The following is a 20,989-nucleotide window of genomic DNA, read 5'->3' as shown; positions in this document are numbered from 1 at the left end:
ATTCCAATGTCATACATAGACTAGGGAAAAGAGCTCGTCACTCAAATGGGAGTTCTATACGAACCAGCCCCGATCATGTAATTCGAACGATTTTCAAAGACAGAAGGCGGTCTATTATTCTGCCGATTGCTTGTATCAATTGTCCGCATCTCATCAATCCGACTCCAAACCACCATCATAATTCCTAGCTCGCGTCATCATGTCTCATCTTAATCCGGACGAGAACAGATTTCCCCCTGGAGCGCCACACCGGCCTTATCCCCGCCGTGATGATCGGGACGGCCGGATGTACGATGACCGTACGCCTTCCCGATCTCGTTCGCCTGGTGGTAACGCTCTCTTCCCCCGCACGGATAACAGACTGGATTCTTCTTCGACCGAGATCTTCGATAGAAGAATATGTGGCTGACATGGCTTGGGGACAATAGAACACCAGTATTCTCCTCCGCGAGGCCCGGCCGGGGATCGAAGAGGCGACCATTCCAGAGATCAACTAGATTCTAGATCTCATTATCGAAGGGGCGACCGCGATGAGTATCGTCGGCGATCGTCAAGATCCCCCCCTCGGCGAGGCAGGCCAGGCTACCGAGATCGCGATCGGGAAGGGTACCGTTCGCCGGGGTACAGCCCAAGTCGAAGCTACAGTCGCAGCCGCAGTCGCAGCCCTCGGCGCAGTCACCAGCCATACTACGGTCAAGAAAGCAGAGAGGTCATGATGGACGGATTGCCGGTGGATATGGTGGAAGAAGACGTTGGACAACTCCCTCCCCTCTTGAAGCATTCTTCCATCTGGAGTTTTCGCGCTGCGCTTCATCCTATAAATTCGTTCTTGATGGCAAGAGGCTGAGATATGCATGTCACCGGGTGTCCTCCGGTCGACGTGTTGAACAGATATCGAATGAGTTGAGAGACTTTTATTATGTCGAAGGGCTGGAAGAAGTTCGAGTGATTCGTGATCGGCAGACCAGTAGGTTCGCGTCCTTGAGTTCTGGTTCGATAAGTTTTCTGACATTTCTAGAAAAATCTCGCCAACTCGGCTTCCTCAGATTCCGGAATCTCGACTTTTCGCGCGACTTCCTAGAACGCAATTTTCCTTCCATTTATCTACACGGACCGGATGCTACTCAGAATGACCGAGGCACAAAAGTTCGCATTGCATATAGCCGTGAGCGGGAAGATCGCACTCGTGCCAGGGCTGAGGGTGATTGGACATGCAAGATGGTAAGTAGCAGACAGGGTAACGCCCAGCGGACTGAGCTAATGTGGGTGGTTGCAGTGCACTATTGTCAACTACTCGACTCGCTATAAGTGTTTTCGCTGCCAAGCACCTCGACCCGGTAGGTCTTCCTTGTCAACCCAATCGATGCTGTCTTTCTGACAAGCAGTAGAGGCTGGTCCCGCGGGCCCCCCAGGAATTGCTGCGCCGAAGGTTGAGAACAATGGCGACAATGACGCAGCTGCGGACAATCAGCCATCACAATTTCTTCTATTCCGAGGACTTGAGCCCTCGGTCACAGAAGAGCTTCTAGCCAAGGGCGTTGCTAAGCTATACAGGCCTTCTCCCAATGCAGATGGCTCTTCAGGGACTCATAAGAAAGGGGCTAAGGTGGCATCTACAACCGGCGACGCGAACCTGGGGGCTAGAGATGGTTCTATCCGCCGTGTGCTGCTGGTCAGAGACCGTCGAAGCAACGAGAGCTGGCGCTATGGATTTGCCGAATTCGCTACTGTTCAGGTACTTGAACCTGTCTTTCACCTCAATTGCTAAAGCATACTGACAGTCACCTAGGACGCCCAAGCAGCCGTTGCGCGACTTCATTCGTTTGAGAAGTTTACGATCTCGTCTAAGCCTGTGCTTGTAAGCTACATTCACGCTGGTGTATTTGTGCCCGTTATCAATCCCTCGGCGAGCACAGACCAGTTCACTTTTAGTCCTCTCAGCAACCCATCCTTGAAGCTTATGTACTGGGACGAAGAAGCATATGTGTCGGAGTTAACAGTGTCAACCAAAGATTTAGATGGCAACCAGAGTTCGTCTGGCCAAGGTCAAGCTGAAAGGGATGCAAAGAGCGCAAAGGATGCGGACAAGGCCAAGAAGCGAAAGGCGGAGATTCCAGCGAGTGCAGCGCCTAAGAAACTTGCAGTACCGTCACACCTACAGTTCTGGAGCAATCGCCATGCTGAGCTGCATGGTATCCAGCGCAAAGAGGGCGATGAGAAAGGGGGCGAAACCGCATTGGAAAACAATGGATCGCCTGCTGAATCAACTGCACCCCCAGCACAGTCATACGCGGATCTGAATAGGAACTGCTGTTATCTGTGCATGCGGCAATTCAAGAGCTCTGCAGATGTCAACAGACACGAACGACTCAGCCAGTTGCATCGGGAGAACCTCCAGAATGAGGACTTGAAGACCAAAGCAATGGGCAAGCTCATCAAACATGGCATTGTCCAGCCTACTCCAGAGTATAGAGACCGTGCGAAGGAACGGCGACAGGCCTTTGGCAGGTCTCGGACGACGGCGAAGAGCAAGCCGGCCGCGGCCCCGAAGGAGGAAGATGAACCGGCGGTGGAGACGACATCGAAGGGCGCCTCGCTCCTTAGTAAGATGGGCTGGTCTGCAGGCTCCGGACTGGGTGCGCAGGGTACTGGCGTGACTGCTCCCATTGCCACCGAGATCTACGCCCAGGGAGTCGGACTGGGGGCGCAGGGAAGTAAGCTGGGCGATGCAGTCGAGGAAGCAGGACGCAACACACGCAATCGGTACGACGAATTCTTAGAGAAGACGAGACAGACGGCGCGACAACGCTACGAGCAACTGGACAAGTAGGGCGAACTCGGGAGTACTGTCTCATGTACCATAGCCTTGAACGGAACAAATGATATGAGAAGTGGTAATTCATGACTCATGAGATGACTATAATACAGGAGTAGAGGATACGAATTCAACATGCACGGGTTTTATACACAGACATGCCATGCCATGCCATGCCCATAAAACTATCTACTTCTCCCCGTTCCCTCCACCCTCACTCTCACTCACAACCACATCCTTCTCCCTCGCCCTTTCCTTCTCCTTCTCCTTCTCCTTCTCCTTCTTCAACTCCACCCCAAACTTCTCCCCCAGCACCTTCTCAACCCACTGCTCCACCTCCTTCTCCACCGCCTCATCCCGCACCGTCCCCTCCCCCATCTCCTTCTTCACATACCGCCGCATATCCTCCAAACTCGCCACGTCCAGCGCATACAGCACGCCCCCCGTCGCCATCATCGCAAACGAACACACATTCAGCGTCGCCAGGCTCAGCGCCTCAAATGCATCCCCCGCCCCGTTCGCCGGCGGCTGGTGGTACACGGACGCCGTGTAGTACGGCGGGCGGCACGCGAGCACGCGCTTCGTGAACGCCCGCCGCGTCACGAGCACAGAGAGCGCGAAGAACGTTACCCCGCCGAAGAGCAGTTTGAGGTTCGTGTAGTGCCGTGGGAGGTTCGGGGGTGGGTTGGTTGTGGTTGTGCTTGTTGGTGAGGAGGAAGGTGGGTTTTGAGTGTCGCTGGGGTCGGCGCTGGGGCTTGCGGCCCGGTTGAAGAGGGAGGAGAGGAGCATTGGGAGGTTTGTTTGGTAGGATGTTGGGTTTTGGTGTTTTGATTGGGTCTTGAAGGGGGACTGTGAGGATGGTCTGCTGCACGTGTGGACAAAAGAGTGGATAGATTATAGAAGGATGAGATTGAGATGTTGATGTGATTCAGGCTCTGTTGATTCTGGGGCTTCTTGGTTGGAGATATCTCGGAGTTAGACATTTGCTCCGAGTCATGTGACTTTTCGTGTCAGTGCTGGGGCGCTTGAGCGTCGAGATGATTTCTAAGCAATGATATCGTCTAGTTTGGTACCGGAGTACGGTGTCTATTATTATTTGCTATGACTAACTAGAAAAGACGCCCGTCATGAGTGTATATCCGCATAACCCGCTGCATCTGCCCTTTAATCCACGCCAACTGGTCACCGTGCAACCCAAGTCTCGGTGAGCAGAGATTATACAGATACGACATGGCAAACCATCCGCCCAGCAGGGGAGCGCCTTTTCGGTGCGATAACGATGCAGGTTTTCCATCCACCCCGGGAAACTCGACTCTGAGGGGATCCATCACGACGGCTTTCGTCTGGTTGCCCAGGAAGAACGGGATTGATGCGCAAATGTCCGTAGCGAGCGATTGGATCGTTGCGAGTGCGGCCTGGGTCTCGTCGGCTTCATCTCCGACAAGTAAGCGGAGACAGTCAAGGATGGTATTATGCACCACGATTCGCGAGTCGCGGTAGAGATTCCAGGTAGAGGCGACCCAGATATCTAGGTAGCAGTCACATCGATCTTGGAAGATGCCTGCCTCGCGCACGGATTGCGGGATGTAAGATGCTGGGACTGGAGTCCAGCGTGGGGGAACCGAGTCGGGCCAAGCAGCCAGTTGGGAGTCCACTCTAATGGCTAGAGACAGGACCTTGCGGATTTCATCGTGGTCGTGCGCTTTCGGGGATGATGCAAGTCCCTCCCAGGCCACTTTGAGACCAACAATCTCCGATGCCGCGACGGTCAATTTCCATGGGCCAGTTTGATCCGTAGAGGATAACCGAGGCCATCGCTCCGGGACTTGGATCATCGGGTGCCCCAGCCCCATGGCTGATCTGACCTACGATCCAGTCAGCTTTATAGAAACAACGCAACCAGACCTCAAACCCAAGAACTTACAACCTGAGTTTGAACAGCATGCGACAAAACCGCATAGAAAGGAGATTCTTTCCGCTGAGCCCCCTGGGTATTCAGCAAGGCAATGGCTCCAGCCAGGTGAGCCTTTGTTGGTGTCCTCCGTTCTTTCAAGGCAGCGAGTTGCTGAAATTTCTTTATTAGACCACATTTACGACCATCCAAAGATACAGCGTTCGTACTCACCTCAAACGTTGAAAGCAACAGCACCGTCATCAACATCGCATCTGGATTCTCCTCTACTCCTTGCAGAGCAACACGAGTTCTCGCCAGCGCTCTCACGAAGAACTGCTCGGAATAGTGCAGCAAAGGCCGATGGCCCGTCCACGCAGCAACCGAGCGGAACGCGACAGCCAACGAGGCAAGGTGCAAATGCGATCCGAAGTTCGTCGTCGAGTAGAACAGCGGCACCAGTTCCATGAAGCCGATCTTTAATTGCGGATCCTTGGGCAGATACATGTACGAGCCGAAGAATAGCGAAGTCACCGTAGCTTCCAGCTGCGGGTTCACCCGGCGCGGAATCCCAGGATTGAGCCTGACAGGCGAGATTGGAGCCGCAGGTAGTAATGCCCCGGTTGGGGCTGATGAGGACGGCGATGGGGCTGGCACCGCTGCGTTGTCCCCGGCTCTATCGGAGGATTTCCCTGCAGCGGCATTGTTCTTCTTGCGCTGGAAGGCCGTGCGCTCTCGCAGCACGACATCGAACGGGTGCTTGTATCCCGGACAAGTCCGGCCTGTCCGGAGGCAAGCTTTGCATGCTGGGCGCGTTTCATCACACTACAGCAGTTAGCTGATTCTGGTTTGCACAAGGATAGCATGGCATGATGCATACCTTGATGTGTCGTTGTCGACAGTTCTGGCAGCCTGTGCTTGGTTTCCCGCCATATACCATAGTTGCTGGTCGCAGTATAAGGGGTTACCGGGCGTCTATGGGCAGGATTTCCAGCTAACAGATGCCGATTACGTGAATAGAGTGAGCAAGCCGTCGGCGAATCAAGGTTAAGTCTGGTTGATAGGTGTAAAGGTAGCCAAGCTCAAGTCCGTGTAGCAAGTAAGAGGATCCATTTCTAGGCTTCTGACAGTCTCCCAGATATGCAGTACTGTTACAGAATAGCTAGGACATGAAAGGTCATATTGAAAGCTTCTAGCCGCTATACGAGTAAACCGATGGACTCTGGATAAGTTGACCCTGGGAGCCTTGGAGTCAATTGTCGACTAATCCTAAAACATCCTAATCGTGGTGGTTGAGCACGTGTCCAGATCTTATCAAGATAAGATACAATCACATGATATCATTTGACCAAATCTATTTATTCGATGGCACTTGACAGCCCATTGCTGATCAATAATCCCATATTGAAAACATTATCATAATGACAATCCCGGGGTCGTGCTTCATCAAAGGACAGGGGTAAAAGTTGGAGTAGACTGTATACAGATAGAGAAACACCAGAACATCGCTAATAGGAGAAAGCAAAGAGCAAATAACCATATCAAAACATATATCGTCACTATCATCAGTGCATCCAGTCGTTTTCGTAAGGAACATTCCATACATCAGATGTCAGTCGTAGTATCATAGAGAAGCCATAACACCGTCGGAAGAAGAGAAGATTTGTTGCACAAAAATGTCGCTAGAAGAGTACATGGGTGGGAGAAGATCTTGATCAGGCAATTCGAGGCCAAGGGGTGGGGGCGATTTGAGACGGAAACATGAGATCAGTGTTTCACTGTCCCTGTTGTAATGAGCATATCGGATCGACCTGGTCGTCGAAATCGATCAATTCCAAGATGCTCTTTTCCATCGCGGCCAACGTAGATCCCAAAGCCGTATAATGGATATTCGCGATCTCCTGGGGCCGCTGTGACCAATCGAGTAACAAGGTCCGCCTTGCTCCTAGGTTCTCGAAGTAAGCTATCCGCGAGCAGGGGACTTTGGTAGACAAAGCTCATCTGGTCGGCCAAAGTACTGATATCGTGGGGGAGATGGCGGCGTCGTCGAGGCCAAATACACAGAAAAGAGACGGTGTATAAAGCGCAAAAGGCAACCAGCGCATAGAAAGCCGGCATCAACGCGGCAATCCTCACTTCGTCGTGAGAAGGATACCAAAGAGCGATGAAGACGCCCCCGGCCAAGATTGGAAGGGCAGCCGAGACGATACCCATCAAAGAGATCCAAGCCACCTTGTAATGTTTGTTGAGGACGGCCTGCACAGTTACCAGGAGAGGGAAGGAGGCAGGGTATCCGAGGAGCAGACTCTGCTCTGCACGCGCACCATCTGGAGAGGAGAGAGCAGCGAATGGTTGCAATGCTCGGAAGTAGACATCGACAGGTTGCCAGGCGAGGAAGAGAATGTTTCCGATAAATGCAGGAACCAAACTGTACAGGAAATTGGAGGACGAGAAGGCGCCTGTCGATGGTAGCGTTGGCAAGCGTGGAGGGAATCCACCTTGAATGGCATCATGGATAAAGCTGACGAGCACAAAGGCAATGAAGAGCGCGCCAATGATGACTGTCCACGCCACCACACAGGTGTCCTTCAAAAACCAAGGTGTCCAACGATGACGGACGGCCTGAGAATATAACTGATGTTCGGGGTTATCGCCCGCATGCAAGTTCTGTCTCTCGACATCAACGGCAACGGTTGAAAGCCCATGCGGCTGTTTCTCACGGGTCTTCTCCGTGTGATGCAGGGATGGATTCCGGATTGGAGCGTCGACCTCGCCAATCCCATAGAACGCTTCAGTGTGGTTCGAGACTCGCCAGTATCCTAGCCTGAGTACTCTAAGGGGAAGAGTCTCGCCAACATCCGTCACCGTTTCGGAATGTTCAAAGTCGTGTAGAACATTCGATCGTTGGATGATAGGGATCAAATCAGCCAGGCTGACAGGATCCCACATCAACCCCGACCATGTCCGCACAAAGCGGACCAGGAGCGCCATCAGGCCGATAACTAGCACCCCGTACAGAGCAACGAGTGTCCACCCCACAGCAATGACTGCATTCCACCGCCACTGTCCCTCCCCATCAATCCGATACCACTTTGCTTGAAAGAAAGAGCCTAGCAGTGGTAACGTGATCAGATTGGACAGCCAGATTGCAAACAGAGAAATCCCAACCAAGGGCTCCCCGTGGCTGAAATAGGACAGGTCCGGAAGCAGGAAATTCCGCGACAGGACTGGAAGCCGTTGTATCACGCGATCTTGTTGTTTCTCAGCGGCCATGATCAGAAAAGGCATCACACGATACACAGCCGCCTGGATCACAAAGGTCCAAATCGTAATAAGAGCTGCCAGTATCTGCGGGAGGAATTGCACGACGAAATACCGGGGGCCTCCCTGTCCATTGTAATCCCAGAGCCCTTGATGTCGCTGGGACCAGACATTGCAAAAGACAACACCAGCAATCATGAGCAGGGAACAAAGAATGATCAGAGCTAGCGCCCACGGCCGTAATACAACTGGCATGTAGGTTAGGGACGGGTATAGCAGGCTATCATCTGGAGAATCGACCGCAACAAATGCTTCTGGATCGACTGAATTCAAAGGAAATCTGTCGGGACGTAAATGCTCCTCTGACGGCCGTAGGGAGCTCTTTTTTGGCTTGGGCGACCGAGTGAATTGGCCCAAGCCTTCATCCCACATGAGCGGCTGTGCTGGATAATCAACACTGGTGATGGAACTCTGCCTTGAGTCAGGCCTCGGCTCATCATCTCGCGAGAGTTGGTTGATAGCGAAACGGATGTAAGGCGAGTCGTCCATTCCAGGTGTTGGGGAGCGACCGGCATAACTGTCGTTTGGCAGGTGTCGAGTTGACCCAGCTGGCATATCAGTGGTGGAGGGCACATTCTTACCCCGAGATGGGCCCAGAATGGAATGCTGCGATCGAGAACCAGCCATATTGGGGCCTAGATGCGTTCGAGAGACCGCGGGAGACGATGAATTCGAGACAGGGTGTGAATTCGGTGTGGCATACCGCTGAACGGTAAGCCGACTACCCGCACTTGGAGATCTGGAACTGGAGGATGTCGTGCGATCCGAGAAGGAATAGTAATCGTCCGATGCAGCAATAGACTGTTGAGACTCGGTCCGAAACAATTGTGGTCTGCTTGCTGTGAGGAACCGTCAGTATTCCGCAGCCTCTTTATCCTACTTGACCGATTGGAAATATGAGATAATGAGAGGGTTGGTGAGGAAGAGAAGACAAGGTTGTGAAACATGAGATATGATACATCTCACTTGCCTCTCGGTTTTTATCTACTTACAACTGACGGTTCTGAGACTCACATTCCCAGAGCCCGGAAAATTCATGATGCCTGTACCCGTCTGGACAACCAAGTCAAGGTATATATGCGGTGAACTGGCACTCGCAGGCAGTGAGACACCCTGGGGCGGTCCAACGACGCAGGGACTCGACCTTGACAACGGCAAAGAATAACACCCACGCGAGGGAGGAGAACAATTAATCAAAGATTGCCATGGGGCAAGGAGGCTGTCATGTCTGTACTGTGGATATTGGGTATCGGCTTGGGTGGTTGGACTTTCGGAGTCAACAAAGAAAGACTCCCCAGCCTCCTCATCCCAGCCACCTGGACGGTGTGACTTGACCTCGGGAAACAGTCGATCAGGAACAACTGATTCGAGTCTGACATGGCTGAAGATGATTGGGATCTTGGAATTTTATGGTTGGATCCGGTTGGATGATGAACTTGCATGATGGTTTAGTTCAAAAAGGTCGGCTGTTAGTGGTGGTGGTGTTGTTGTTGTTGTTGTGGTTGAGGTTGAGTTGGGGATTATTCAAGCCGAACACTGCAGTCTCCGCCCAAGATGGATTGCGGCCTGAGCCAGCATGGATGATGGACAAGATCACAAAGGAGAACAGTTCAAGGTAGATATCGAGTAATATAGTTAGTTCATATTTGCACAGCTCAGTCGGCATCTAGTTTCTGTCTCTTTCTCAGCTTGCCACCTCCCATGATATCCTTGATATCTCCAGAGCCACCTTCTACTCCAAACATCTCCTTCCATGCCCCATCCCTCACCTCTGGATCGTCTCCATGCAGGCCGATACTATACGCATGTTTCATACCGTCCAGACATATCCGTCTTCTTTCGTCGAAATCGAACATCGGTTTTGGGTATACTGCTAGTCCCTCGTGCTTCGAATCATCGCTCCCACTGCCGTCTCCTGTGACCCGGCACCCCCATTTCTTCTGATCAGGCAGAGGTGCCTTCCACGGCTCGTAGATGTATTTCTTGTCGAAATTGGCGAGCTCTGGACAATATCGCCGAACAAATTCACCCTCGGGATCCCATTTCTTGCCGAACGCGATGGGTGAGTAGCAGTGGTAGTATTGGGAGTAGAATGCGGTGCATGAGAGCCATTGCCAGTTACCCACGTTGCACGCTGTTTCATCTATGGCTGCTCAGCAAGAGCTTCCTCTGTCGCAAAAAAAAAAACAGAATAGCAGAACTTACGGTCAACCAGCCAGTCCTCGAACACTTCCGCCCCCCGTTCCCAACTCACGTAACAGCCGCCCCGAGTCAGAAAACACGCCACGCTATGTCTCCCCAGATGATGGATCCAGCCCTCCAGTTTCAGCTGGCGCATCAGGGCATCGATCCATGGGAACCCCGTGCGTCCTTCCTTCCACCGCCGAAACCAATTCTCTGCCTCCGAAGAATCGACGGTATAAGTCCCGTCGGGTTGATACTTGCCCTCCTCGGTGGTGATGTAGTTTGTCGGCAAATGCCAATCAATGAACCTCACGTACTTATTCCCCAGCGTCTGGCCAAATGCATGGCCAATTGCCGCCTGCGCCGCGAAGTACATATCACGAAACAGTAGCTGACCAGGCAAGTTCGTCGGAATAGACGCATTGGCCTTCTTCTGCTTCCTGCGCTGCTGCAACACACCCTGCACATCCCACCAGAACTTCCGCACAGACAACGACCCGAAATGCAAATGCGGCGACAGCAGCGTTGTCGCCTGCGGTTCAAATGCGGCCGGCGACGTCTTCGGCTTCTCAAACGTCCCCACATACTCCCCGTCCTGAATGTAACCCGCCAGCACGCGCAGCGCCGCCGTCTCCCCGCCGCGATGCGGCGAGCGTGCCAGTGAGCCATCAATCCCAATCTCCTCCATCGTAGGAACAGCAAAGTCCCGCCCGGGGCCCATGAGCGCGCTATACTGCACATCCGAGCTCGTCCGGTACGGCGCATTCAAATCCGGGCGCGCATCAACCACATCCTGGCCCAACCCATCCAAACCCATCTTCTCCCACTTCCAGGGATCGGGAACGCTCTGCGGCGCCTCTAGCGGCTGCGCAGGAGTCCCATCCCCGATCTTCTCCGCCGCCTTCTGCACCTGCGCGATACTCATCGTCGGCTTCCCGCCATTCTTCCGCACCAGCTCGTCCGGGTCGAAGAGCGTCCGGCCCATCTGGACAATCACCTCGACGCCGGCGTCGCGCGCCATCCGTAGCACGGCTTCGTCGCGATCCCGCGCGTACGCATCCGTGTCCTGCTCAAACACGAGATGCGTTATCTGCCATTTCTTCCAGAGCTTTGGGAGCACGGACTGCGGGGCCTCGCGCACGACCCACAGTCGCTGCTTGGGGTTCAGGGTGGTGTAGGCGGCGGAGAGGTCGGATTGGCATTCTAAGAGGAATTTCCAGCGGTTGGGCCCAACGCGGGTCCGGTAGACGTAGTGCGGGTCCCAGGTCCAGATGGGGATGAAGATGGATGGGTTGAGGGCTAGAGCTGCGTGGAGGGCGGGCGAGTCGTGGAGTCGGAGGTCGGTGCGATGCCAGTACAGGACTACAGGCTTCATTGTGCGGGATGGAGTCGGGAGTTCGGCTCGGGGAGTCTGTCGTGAAACTGTCGCGACATTTTGGTTTGAAAGTGCTTCCTTTTATTGATCTTTGATGGGTCGTATCGATCGAGATCGCGATCTGGAGATGAAGTTTGATCCACGATCTGTGCTTAAATGACATCACCACCTGTTTCGGTTTGGGATGAAGGAACAGGGCGTTTGTTCTAAAGTCGAGGCATTGTTGGAGCCATAAGAAATCCAGATGTAGACTTTTTGCAGTCCATGCATGTTCTGATCGTGATGGTGATCGGTGATTTTTGTTCTGCCTCTCTGGCTTCGCTGCATCATTAAATAGCACAACGGAAAGGAACTAACAGCTCTACCTATCTAACTTCCGTCAAGGGGCGTGATATTATGTATCGGTGAGCTAACAGACCAGAACTCGGTTTATTCCCCAGCCATCTTCCGATTCGATCTCATACCATACTTATTATGCATACATCCCCTCTTTCACGAACTATACAAATAAGCCGCAATCACTCCTCCCCAGCCACCGGCATTATCACTCTCCCGGGCAATGGGTGTGTTTCCATTAATAACCATATTGGCCATACTCTTCGTGTTTGTCCCGTACAGAAAAAGCGACGATGAATCTAGCGTGCGGATGGCATTCTGCTGACACGCGCCCTGGCAATTCTGCTTGTTGTTGAAGAAGACCCAGTTGCAACCCCCATACAGAAAGAGATCGGACGAGTTTTGGATCAGCTCAAACAGGGCCATGCGACAGGTCGCATCGTCCGCGGCGCAATGCGAGTAATCCGGGTCGCTTGCGACTAGACTCTGGTCCCAGGGCGCAGGAGCAAGCATGTTGCCTGGTCCTTGCCAGTAGGGCGACTCGCTCTGCTGCAGGGCAGAGAAGACGTTGCGTGCGCGTTGGAAGTTGTATTGGTAGAGAGTGTTGTGCTCGAAGCCCGTGCCCACCAGCCAGGTGCCTTTGGTGGCCTCGACCAGCAGACCGCGGCCAGTAGCGATGGTCTGGTTGCGGTTGCCGTCCAGGTCGTGGTCTGCTGTCCATCCCCACATGTTTTCAATGTATGCTGAGGACGTACTGGTGAGACGGAGCAGGCCCCAGGCGGCCTTGCATTCCGCCGGTCCGCCTTGACATTTGGTCTCCACGAGGCTGCCAGCAGCACCCCCAATGCGGAAATGAGTATTCCAGAATCCCACGTCTCCCCGACTATTGCCTGCAATATTCACTTCCACCTAGTATACTAGTCAGCAGGATGTCCCCAGCCTTCAGTGATATGCACCGTTTCTCGTCGGCAGACTCACTAATTGGCAACCCGGCAGCACATCGGCTACTGTGAACATCAGGTCACTAACATGGAGAATACCGACATCTCCTGGATAACCAAAGCGAACCATAACCCGTACTGCGTTGGCATCGGCAAACTTGGCGCCGGATGCGCTGATGGTGGACGCAAAAGCGTCTCCGACAACGCGGAGACCAGCAGGCACGAGAATGGTGTCTGTAACGATGTATGTACCGGCTGGGAAGTAGATAACTTTGCAGTCACGAGCCTGTGCCAGGATTTCATTGATGTGTTGAGTATCATCGGTCACACCATCGCCGTAGACGGGTTTGTCTGGAACACTCTTGATATTGAGGACTTGCTCCACAGTGTATTCACTGTATGTCGGAGGTGCCATGGTGAAATAATCCTGCCCGCCCATCAACAGCTCAGCTGTTCTTCGCGTTGACACGCTTTGTCCTTCTGCTCGTTGTTTGTTTGCGTTTCCAGGTGAATACTCGGATCCTGTTAGCTCACACCCACCCAGTGCATCAATATGGATAGTCCTTACCATATCACCGTGTACCCAAGTCTGCAACATGTCTCCGTTGAGCACTGTATTGTTGCCCATTCGGACAGTCGCGCCACTATTCTTAATGTTCTCTAAGATAATCGCGTTTCCAGCGCTACCTGAGTCGCCGGATACAACGAATGCATTCAGACCAAAACCAATCGAGTCGATAACGGTCAGCGATCCAGATGTCCCACTGGCATCGATACCAACATTGCCATTTTCAAAGCGGCATCCCAGAAAGACAATATTGGTTCCTCCGGCCACCACGCCAGTGGATGTTCCACTGAAGGTAAGGTTCTTGAATACCCATTGCTGCCCACTCAACTTCATACCGATAGCACCGCCATTGAAGCGGAGGTCATTCTGCAGCCAGTCAGCAAGTCGGCTAGTCCCAAGATTCGAAATCTAAACAGAGGCGGTCATACAAAGATGATATTGCTGTTATAGTCATATTGCGTGGTCAGTCCAATATGGGCAGTGGAACCAGTCGGCATGTTGAACACAACATTGGCCAACTGTGTTGCCTGACTGACAGTCCAATCAAGAAGGGCGATATTCTGCGCTGGATCCAGCGCGGTCGAATCAATGATGATGTTCTTGATGCCAATATAGAAGTTATTGGTACCCTCCACATTTGGGTCTTTCGCATAGATGATATGATCATTGGAGAACCCCGGCGCAGCTTTCAAGACAGGTGGGTTCTTTGGATTACCAACTAAAACTGTCCCCACGTAGAACTGTAGACTGCTCCGCATCAGATAGGTACCGCCTGGAAGATAAATGATGGCCGGTTGGCCTGTTGTGCCCATGCTTCGAGAATTCCGCTTGGGGCCGTTCGATGCTCCTGCTGTTTAGTTTTCAGCATGGTTCGTTCTGACGGTATTATTGCCCTGGATACTGGAATACCTTCGATCGCATTTTGAATCGCACCAGCCGAATCATCCTTGCCAGTGTTATCTGCGTGGAAGTCCGTTACCACGTTGCGGAATACTCGATAGTTTTTCTTCATATCGACGCCCAAAAAGGAGGACTGGCCGTTGTGCTCTATCTTCTCGTACCAAAAGCCCGAGGATCCGCTTCCTGCAGCTGCACAGGAGATACTCTGTTGGACCGGCTGATGAGTGACGGCTGTATGTGGATTGTGCCATGGTTGCGGAGTGTCATCCTGGGCGGGAAATGGAAGCCCTCTGCTGAAGTCAGTCGGATGGCGAGATTAACAAGACCGCAGGAGACTTACAGCAGTTGAGGGACATATGATAATGAGGGGAAGAAGAAGTCCTTGGAGTTTGTGCCCCCCGTGGTTGCCGAAACATGTCTAGAGAGAATTGATAGTGCAACTATACAGAGTAACACAGCCATATTCAAGCAGCCTTATCTTCAAACAGATGACCACAGATACACGCAAGTCTCGTTACTATTTTCCATGCCGCATAGGAAAACACCCCCAAACCAGCACTACAAGAAAAATAAAGAGAAACGAAGAAGAATTGTCGGGGTATGGAGCTCCTAGAACGAAACCCTTCAAAATGAACATGGCCATGAAGATGCTTTATTGCAGATTCGTCATTAAATGTCAATTTACTTGTTTGTTTCTTCCAACCATGCAGGCTGGTCGAACATATTTGAATGCGGGTCCAACGTGCCGTTTGGATTCCGCTATCGCGACAGCCATATTCACCTGGAATTTCGATTTGGAATCCGTAGATCTAGAACGCTGACCAGGCAAGCACAGGGTCGTGGAATCTTTGGCGAATAGCTGGGCTTGCGAAATGGGATGTTGTGAAACAACGATCAAGATCTGACCTGGGCAGACAACACCATCGGCTGTAGGTTCTCGATTGATATGTTTACCTTATCGACGAAACGGCAATTTCCCCCGATTCCAATCGACATTCTCCCTCTCCAACTCATTTCGCCAGCTGATCTCTCATGTTTGTCAGCGAGCAAGTTCGACACAGTCCTTGAACCGTGCGTCTCTCTTGCTGGCCCCCGAATGCACCCCTTGCATTGCGCTAACCGTCGACCCTTCGGCTGCGAAGCAAGTCGGACCGTGTTCATCAGACATCGAGCCGGGAGACTCTGCATTTCGCGGGATTAGTATAGTTCAGAATGCATGTTATCCATCCGCTGAGGCACAAAGACAATAGAATTGATAGCGATGGTACAGAACGGAAAGAAAGAAGTCAAAAAGGTATGCCTGACTTCTGGGTGTTCCCAGCACCACCAATGCCAAAGTGCACGTAACGTTGTCGTTGAAAACTCTCTGCTGCACGTCCATGTCTGTCCGAAGAACTATCTGACTTCAGCTGTAGGTTGTAATCTCGCTCTTTCGGGAGGAGTAGATGTTGGTCTTCTTCCAAGGCGTGTCTGGATCGAAGCCAAGACGACGCCTTCCACAAGCCAAGCATGTCGAGAGCGTGCAGGCAATTGGTATTCGCTCTTGAAAGTAATAGTCTCAATCTAGTTTGCTTGCTTTTTTCAGAACGAGTCTGTGTAGCCAAGCTGAGATGGTCGAGTGGTGATAATTATCTTCCGTGAAAGGAGTCAACGTGACAGGAATAGGCAAATCAGCGGGGATATATATCTATGCTGTCCGACGTGTCGATGTGTCGATGCACACAGTTGGTGTACCTTTCGAATGAACCGAGCCTTGGATGCGGGCTGTAACACCCTTATGATTTGCTCAAATGCTAGTCGGAGGATGAAGTTGTCAGTGCTTGTTCTACAGTCACATGGGTAGTCTGTCTACCCCTCATACTTAGTGTATTCTGTACATGTGCTTCTGTCTCGAGTCAATAATGATGGGACACCCCCCAACTCCTACAGCTCCTACAGGAATGCGACGGGATTGATCATTACGTTCACACCAGCTGCGCTAAAGACGAGATTGACTGAGTGCTGGCTAGTGATTACACTTTGATGGTTCTGTATATGTTTGCGTAGTATGAAAGACTGACGCCAGATATATTGCACCGCGGCGCAGTCTCTTAGACAGCCTCTTTCCAGGGGATTTGATTAAACCTCACAAGATCCTTTGAAATATATGATCAGTTGACCTCTTCTCTTTCACACTGTGATCGCAACCCATCTCTCGAGTAGTGTCAGAGTCAACTGGATATGAATGACCCCATTCTTTGGAGTCTGGAGAAGATCCACCATCAAATGACCCGTTAATCCAATAATGAAGACGGAGTACGGAGTCCAACTCCACTAGGACTCCTTTGGTGGAGCTTCATGCTGTGAGTCTGGGCTCTGGACTCTGCCAAAAGTATACAAGTTTAAAAACATCCAAAGGAATGAGGAGATCACTCTAATATTCCAGGTCTTTGCTTATACTCGCCATTCGTAAATATGTGGTCTCAAATCTATCAGTCCAGTCAAGAGCGCCAGGGAAGGATGGGCCAGGCTATGATTAATCGCGAAAGCTTTTTGCTCTTATACCAAGGAAAAAGAGCTTAGAACTAGAAGGGCCGGTCGAACAATTAGCTGGATACTTGAACAACAGCGAATCTGTTCATCGATTATCTATGCCATGATGCTGACCATCAAGTAACCTTCAGGTAGGCATTGGTCTGGTCTATCCGCAAGTCGAGAGTCTGCCATAGGACGGGAATTTCTAGCCCTAAAGGCGAATGCGAGAGTCAATAGTAATCTGGAAGGTATGACCTCTCTGCAAAACAGCGCTTGCAGGACCATCAAGATAGATAGGAAGATAGATAGATAGCGGAGGAGTTTCCCAACTCCAAAGCTTGGAAGGACCGAGTTCCAACTTCCAACACTACCGAGACCAAAGTCGCATTCCTTGTGAGTTGTGTGACCTTCGATGTAATTTCGCGGACCGGCTAAGTTCACTCGGTGCGTGGAGCTTTATCCACCAGAATGGTGTCAGCGGTAGAGCGAATAAGAACAGGGAGCCTTGCCTAGAAACAAGGATATGCTACCTAGGTAAATTATTGCAGGAGCGAGAGATTCCCATTAGCATGACGACTCAGCCACAACCAGGACCAGAGTCAGGGAGGGAACACTTAGTCTAGTTAATTTAGGCAACTGGGTTGGTGATTGGTATCCAGGCAAGACCGGTATACTGACACGGAGGCAATAGTTTAGGAGCCTCCGATGTAAGGTAGATTAGAATTATTATTGGATTGGAAACTGAAACTGAAGTCGATGGCGACAGTCAACAGATGAGACAGAGTGTGACAGCATTGGCTTTGGATGACTTTTGACAGGAGAAGGTGGCGATGGGGTCGACACCTAAGGCAGCCACCCGCTCGCTTCGAAGGCATCCAAACGAAAAGAAAGAAAAGAAAGCAAGAGAGAGAGAAAAAGGCAGAAGAAATAGAAGAAGAAGAGAGAGAGAGGAAATAAAACGCCTCCCCGCATTATTATTATTATTGCAATTGGAACTAAAAACCCAGCAGACTCACTCAACAACAGTCTGTCAGACTCAGATCTTTCCACTCCCTCAACCGCACTTGAGACTTTCCAACTTCTTTTCTCATTTCAAGTTGATACTAATACTAATTTTCCTTCTCAAAAGAAGAGTCAGTATCTAGTGAGGTTCGATTGCGAACAGACTCTCCTACCTAATCTCTTCTAGTCATCATCGTATCGTATCCACTCCACTCACTGTATCTCCCGTCTCGAGTTTCAGGAGAAGAGCAGACAAACCAGGCAAAGCAAAGCAATGTCACGGTCAACGTTGTGAACTTGTCCAGTTCGTCTTTGGATCACATGTGTCGCTGGCTGTCATCTTGATTCCTATCTTCTTCGAATTGGACCATCTTTTTTTTTTCTTCCTGATCGCTTTGCATTGATCTCACAGTCTTTTCCTGTTTTAACGGCGAACGTCGCCGGCCCCTCGCGCCATGTTGCTTAAGCCCGCGACGCCCCTCACTATCCTTCTCCTGGCCGCCTTTGTCCTCTTACTTCTTTCCGTTCTTTCGACCCCGATTATCCAGGGTATACCTCTGGCGACTTTTAATGATGTCGACTATGGAGTCTTCGGGTACTGCAAGTCTGGTCAATGCACTAATATTCACATTGGATACACGACCGGTGCGTAGCTTCTTGTGCATGGGGCAGAGTGGTGGACCGCAACAGCTGACAGCTCTTAGACGACATATCCAGTACCGATAACAATGAGTTTAACCTCCCGTCGAGCACGCGAAGATCGCTTTCGTCTATTTTGATTGTTCATCCGGTCGCCGCCTTTCTCACGCTCATCTGCCTTTGCCTCGCCGCCGCCGCTCATCTGCACGCTCCGTCGCATTCGCCCCGATATCTTCTGGCATTATTGATTCTCCTGCTCCCGACGCTCCTCGTCTCACTCCTCGCTTTTTTGGTGGATATTCTACTGTTCGTTCCGCGTCTGGGATGGGGCGGTTGGATTGTGCTGGGTGCCACCATCCTGCTGGTCATCAGCGGTGTGGTTACCTGTGCGATGCGCCGGACTCTGGTCAGTCGCAAGGCGAGGAAGAGGCGCATCGCGGAAAATGCTGAGATGAGTGGGGAAAATTACTATAACCGCCAGAATGCCGTCGCGGCGGGTGCGGTCAACGGGTTCACCAGCCCAAGGGCCGAAGCTTTGAACGGCGACGCGAAAGAGGCTCTCATCACCACCTCGCCTAATTCGGACTCGGCTCCTATGTTCACTAGCCTGCGCTCTACCACACACGAAAGCGACGATGATCGAGCGCCCCTGAACTCCCATGTAACCCCCAGCGACGTTTCTTTGCCAGATGTCCAGCGGTCTCTGTCAGGACGTGCCGATGGAATGCCTCCCAATGGGTCTCGAGACGAACTTGCAAACTTACCATATGCTGGAGCCTACGGCCCGGGATCCCGACCAAACCCTGATCCCTGTGATCCCCGCTTGCGCCCTCAATATTCGGATAATAGTATGGGTTCGCGTCGGGGACCTCCTCCTCCAGGTTTTGCGCCGCGTGGACGGGGTGGGTACCCGCCTCGCGGAGGTTATGGTCGCGGAGGGCCTTACGGAGGACCCCGAGCATCCCCTCCAAATGGCAGGGGCGGCCCAATGGCCCCAATGGGTCCAATGCGCGGGGCACCGTCAGCAATGATGATGGGACGAGGACAACGGGGACCATCGCCTGCCGGTTATGGTCCCGGCTCTGGTGGTCCCAGCCACGGCTACGATGCGTATGGTTACGGTCCCGGCCCACGGTTATCGCCTCGCCCCGCTGAAGATGGCTATGATTATCGCGGTCCTTCGCCCGTTTCGGCCGCGCGACAGCCTTCACCTGGCCCTATCGGAATGGCCGTGTCATCTCCGGATGCAGGGCCTATCGGTCAGGCCATCGAAATGATGCCGCAACCCAGACACAACGGTGCTGTTGAATCGGAACCGCTTGCTGTATCGGACGCACATGAGCCACATGCGGTTTCGAACGATGGATATCCGGAACCCGTCAGCCCCGCGAGTCTCTACAGTCGAACGCCGTAAGGCTTCCACTCTTCTCCTTTCTCTTACCTTTCCATGCTGATCATACACGTTCCAGGTCCTATGTGCCACCGCGTGCTGGTTGGACCCCAGCGGACCTCCGCGCTGGACCCTCGCCATCTCCAGTCCACGCCCATGGAGCTACTCACGCCTCACCCAATGCTCGCCCCAAGACTGGTGATGATTACTACGAAGACGTAGACCCTCGTTTCGCTGAACCTCAATTACCGCCGGTAGGAAACCGTGCAATACCGTCTGCTTTGACACCGGGTGCTGGTGAGCCACCCAAACCGATGGCTGATACACCCGAGGCCCCTGGCTCACCTACTACTAGCGAGATAAGCCATTTCACCTCCATTTCTGAGCGGCCCATCAACCCACGTTGGCGTCCGCCTCCACCTCCTGCTCCTCCTGCTCAGCACAGACAAAATGTGTTGCTGGAGAACAACCCCGATTTTGATCTACGAGCCGGTGCAGCTGGCGTGGGAGGACGCATGCCGCCATTGTCGGCTCCTCGAGAACCTACAAGATACCCTCTACCATGAACGTCCTTGATAAGTGTTTTGCAATGATTCGATTTCATTATACTCTGGCCATACGATTACGGCCCTGCACAAGGTATTTGCAGTTGATGGAGTTTTGGAGTTTTTCCTTGGTCCACCTTGCCTCCTCTACGTTTCTTTTCTCTCTCTTTTTCCCCTCCTTTCTAGGTACCTTTCTTCACACTGTCCTCCACACATGTGCCACTGCATATAATCCATATTGTTTCGACACCATCATCGCATTGGGATACGTGGGGTCGTGCACAATTTTGAGATGACCTGAGTGTCATGTCGGATCATTCATGAGTTTTGCGACATCATGAGGCCTGTATGTCTAACTGTCCTGCTCACCGTTTCATCGGCTTTTTTCTCCTTTCTCTTGTTTTCTCCACGATAGTCGCTGGATCTGTTCCTTTATGGTACTTTTCATGGTACTTCGAGTGAGTGTGTATACACGAATTAAAAAATCTTGGAATCACTCAAGTCTTTCTTTTTGACCTCGTTGACGCATGCCTGGGCAAATACTTGGCTGAAAGTGGCCACCACGTGA

The 20,989-nt window shown here is 52.1% G+C and overlaps 7 protein-coding genes across 7 annotated transcripts, besides 5 other annotated features; 2 read left to right on the top strand and 5 right to left on the bottom strand.

Moving 5' to 3' along the window:
* Positions 1-199: 199 nt before the first annotated feature.
* ACLA_035490 (putative G-patch domain protein) lies at positions 200-2,830 on the top strand (the record flags this gene model as incomplete). The annotated part of the gene is made up of 7 exons (XM_001270771.1): positions 200-329; positions 429-751; positions 892-967; positions 1,019-1,221; positions 1,277-1,337; positions 1,389-1,735; positions 1,790-2,830. The coding sequence occupies 7 exons, from the start codon at positions 200-202 to the stop codon at positions 2,828-2,830; spliced, it is 2,181 nt and encodes a 726-aa protein (XP_001270772.1).
* Positions 2,831-2,972: 142 nt separating this feature from the next.
* Positions 2,973-2,993: a microsatellite.
* Positions 2,994-3,004: 11 nt separating this feature from the next.
* On the bottom strand, positions 3,005-3,604 carry ACLA_035480 (uncharacterized protein; the record flags this gene model as incomplete). The annotated part of the gene is made up of 1 exon (XM_001270770.1): positions 3,005-3,604. One exon carries the CDS (start codon positions 3,602-3,604, stop codon positions 3,005-3,007), a length of 600 nt encoding a protein of 199 aa, XP_001270771.1.
* Positions 3,051-3,099: a microsatellite.
* Positions 3,052-3,099: a microsatellite.
* Positions 3,605-3,924: 320 nt separating the features above from the next.
* On the bottom strand, positions 3,925-5,646 carry ACLA_035470 (Zn(II)2Cys6 transcription factor domain-containing protein; the record flags this gene model as incomplete). Its single annotated transcript, XM_001270769.1, has 4 exons — positions 3,925-4,680; positions 4,740-4,880; positions 4,941-5,531; positions 5,587-5,646. 4 exons carry the CDS (start codon positions 5,644-5,646, stop codon positions 3,925-3,927), a joined length of 1,548 nt encoding a protein of 515 aa, XP_001270770.1.
* Positions 5,647-6,473: 827 nt separating this feature from the next.
* Positions 6,474-9,065, bottom strand: ACLA_035460 (DUF3433 domain-containing protein; the record flags this gene model as incomplete). Its single annotated transcript, XM_001270768.1, has 2 exons — positions 6,474-8,866; positions 9,020-9,065. 2 exons carry the CDS (start codon positions 9,063-9,065, stop codon positions 6,474-6,476), a joined length of 2,439 nt encoding a protein of 812 aa, XP_001270769.1.
* A 427-nt stretch (positions 9,066-9,492) lies between these two features.
* Positions 9,493-9,538: a microsatellite.
* A 144-nt stretch (positions 9,539-9,682) lies between these two features.
* On the bottom strand, positions 9,683-11,586 carry ACLA_035450 (putative DNA photolyase; the record flags this gene model as incomplete). Its single annotated transcript, XM_001270767.1, has 2 exons — positions 9,683-10,170; positions 10,233-11,586. The coding sequence occupies 2 exons, from the start codon at positions 11,584-11,586 to the stop codon at positions 9,683-9,685; spliced, it is 1,842 nt and encodes a 613-aa protein (XP_001270768.1).
* Positions 11,587-12,078: 492 nt separating this feature from the next.
* ACLA_035440 (glycoside hydrolase family 55 protein) lies at positions 12,079-14,598 on the bottom strand (the record flags this gene model as incomplete). The annotated part of the gene is made up of 6 exons (XM_001270766.1): positions 12,079-12,831; positions 12,901-13,377; positions 13,432-13,797; positions 13,860-14,281; positions 14,341-14,424; positions 14,493-14,598. The coding sequence occupies 6 exons, from the start codon at positions 14,596-14,598 to the stop codon at positions 12,079-12,081; spliced, it is 2,208 nt and encodes a 735-aa protein (XP_001270767.1).
* A 2,534-nt stretch (positions 14,599-17,132) lies between these two features.
* Positions 17,133-17,158: a microsatellite.
* Positions 17,159-18,302: 1,144 nt separating this feature from the next.
* On the top strand, positions 18,303-20,442 carry ACLA_035430 (putative pH signal transduction protein PalI; the record flags this gene model as incomplete). Its single annotated transcript, XM_001270765.1, has 3 exons — positions 18,303-18,492; positions 18,552-19,896; positions 19,956-20,442. 3 exons carry the CDS (start codon positions 18,303-18,305, stop codon positions 20,440-20,442), a joined length of 2,022 nt encoding a protein of 673 aa, XP_001270766.1.
* Between the last annotated feature and the right edge of the window lie 547 nt (positions 20,443-20,989).

The sequence above is a fragment of the Aspergillus clavatus genome, genomic scaffold (assembly GCF_000002715.2).
Source record: "Aspergillus clavatus NRRL 1 1099423829802 genomic scaffold, whole genome shotgun sequence".
Taxonomy (NCBI): Eukaryota; Fungi; Ascomycota; class Eurotiomycetes; order Eurotiales; family Aspergillaceae; genus Aspergillus; species Aspergillus clavatus.
The sequence above is the reverse complement of the archived record's forward strand: the minus strand, read 5'-3'. Positions and strand labels throughout refer to the sequence as shown.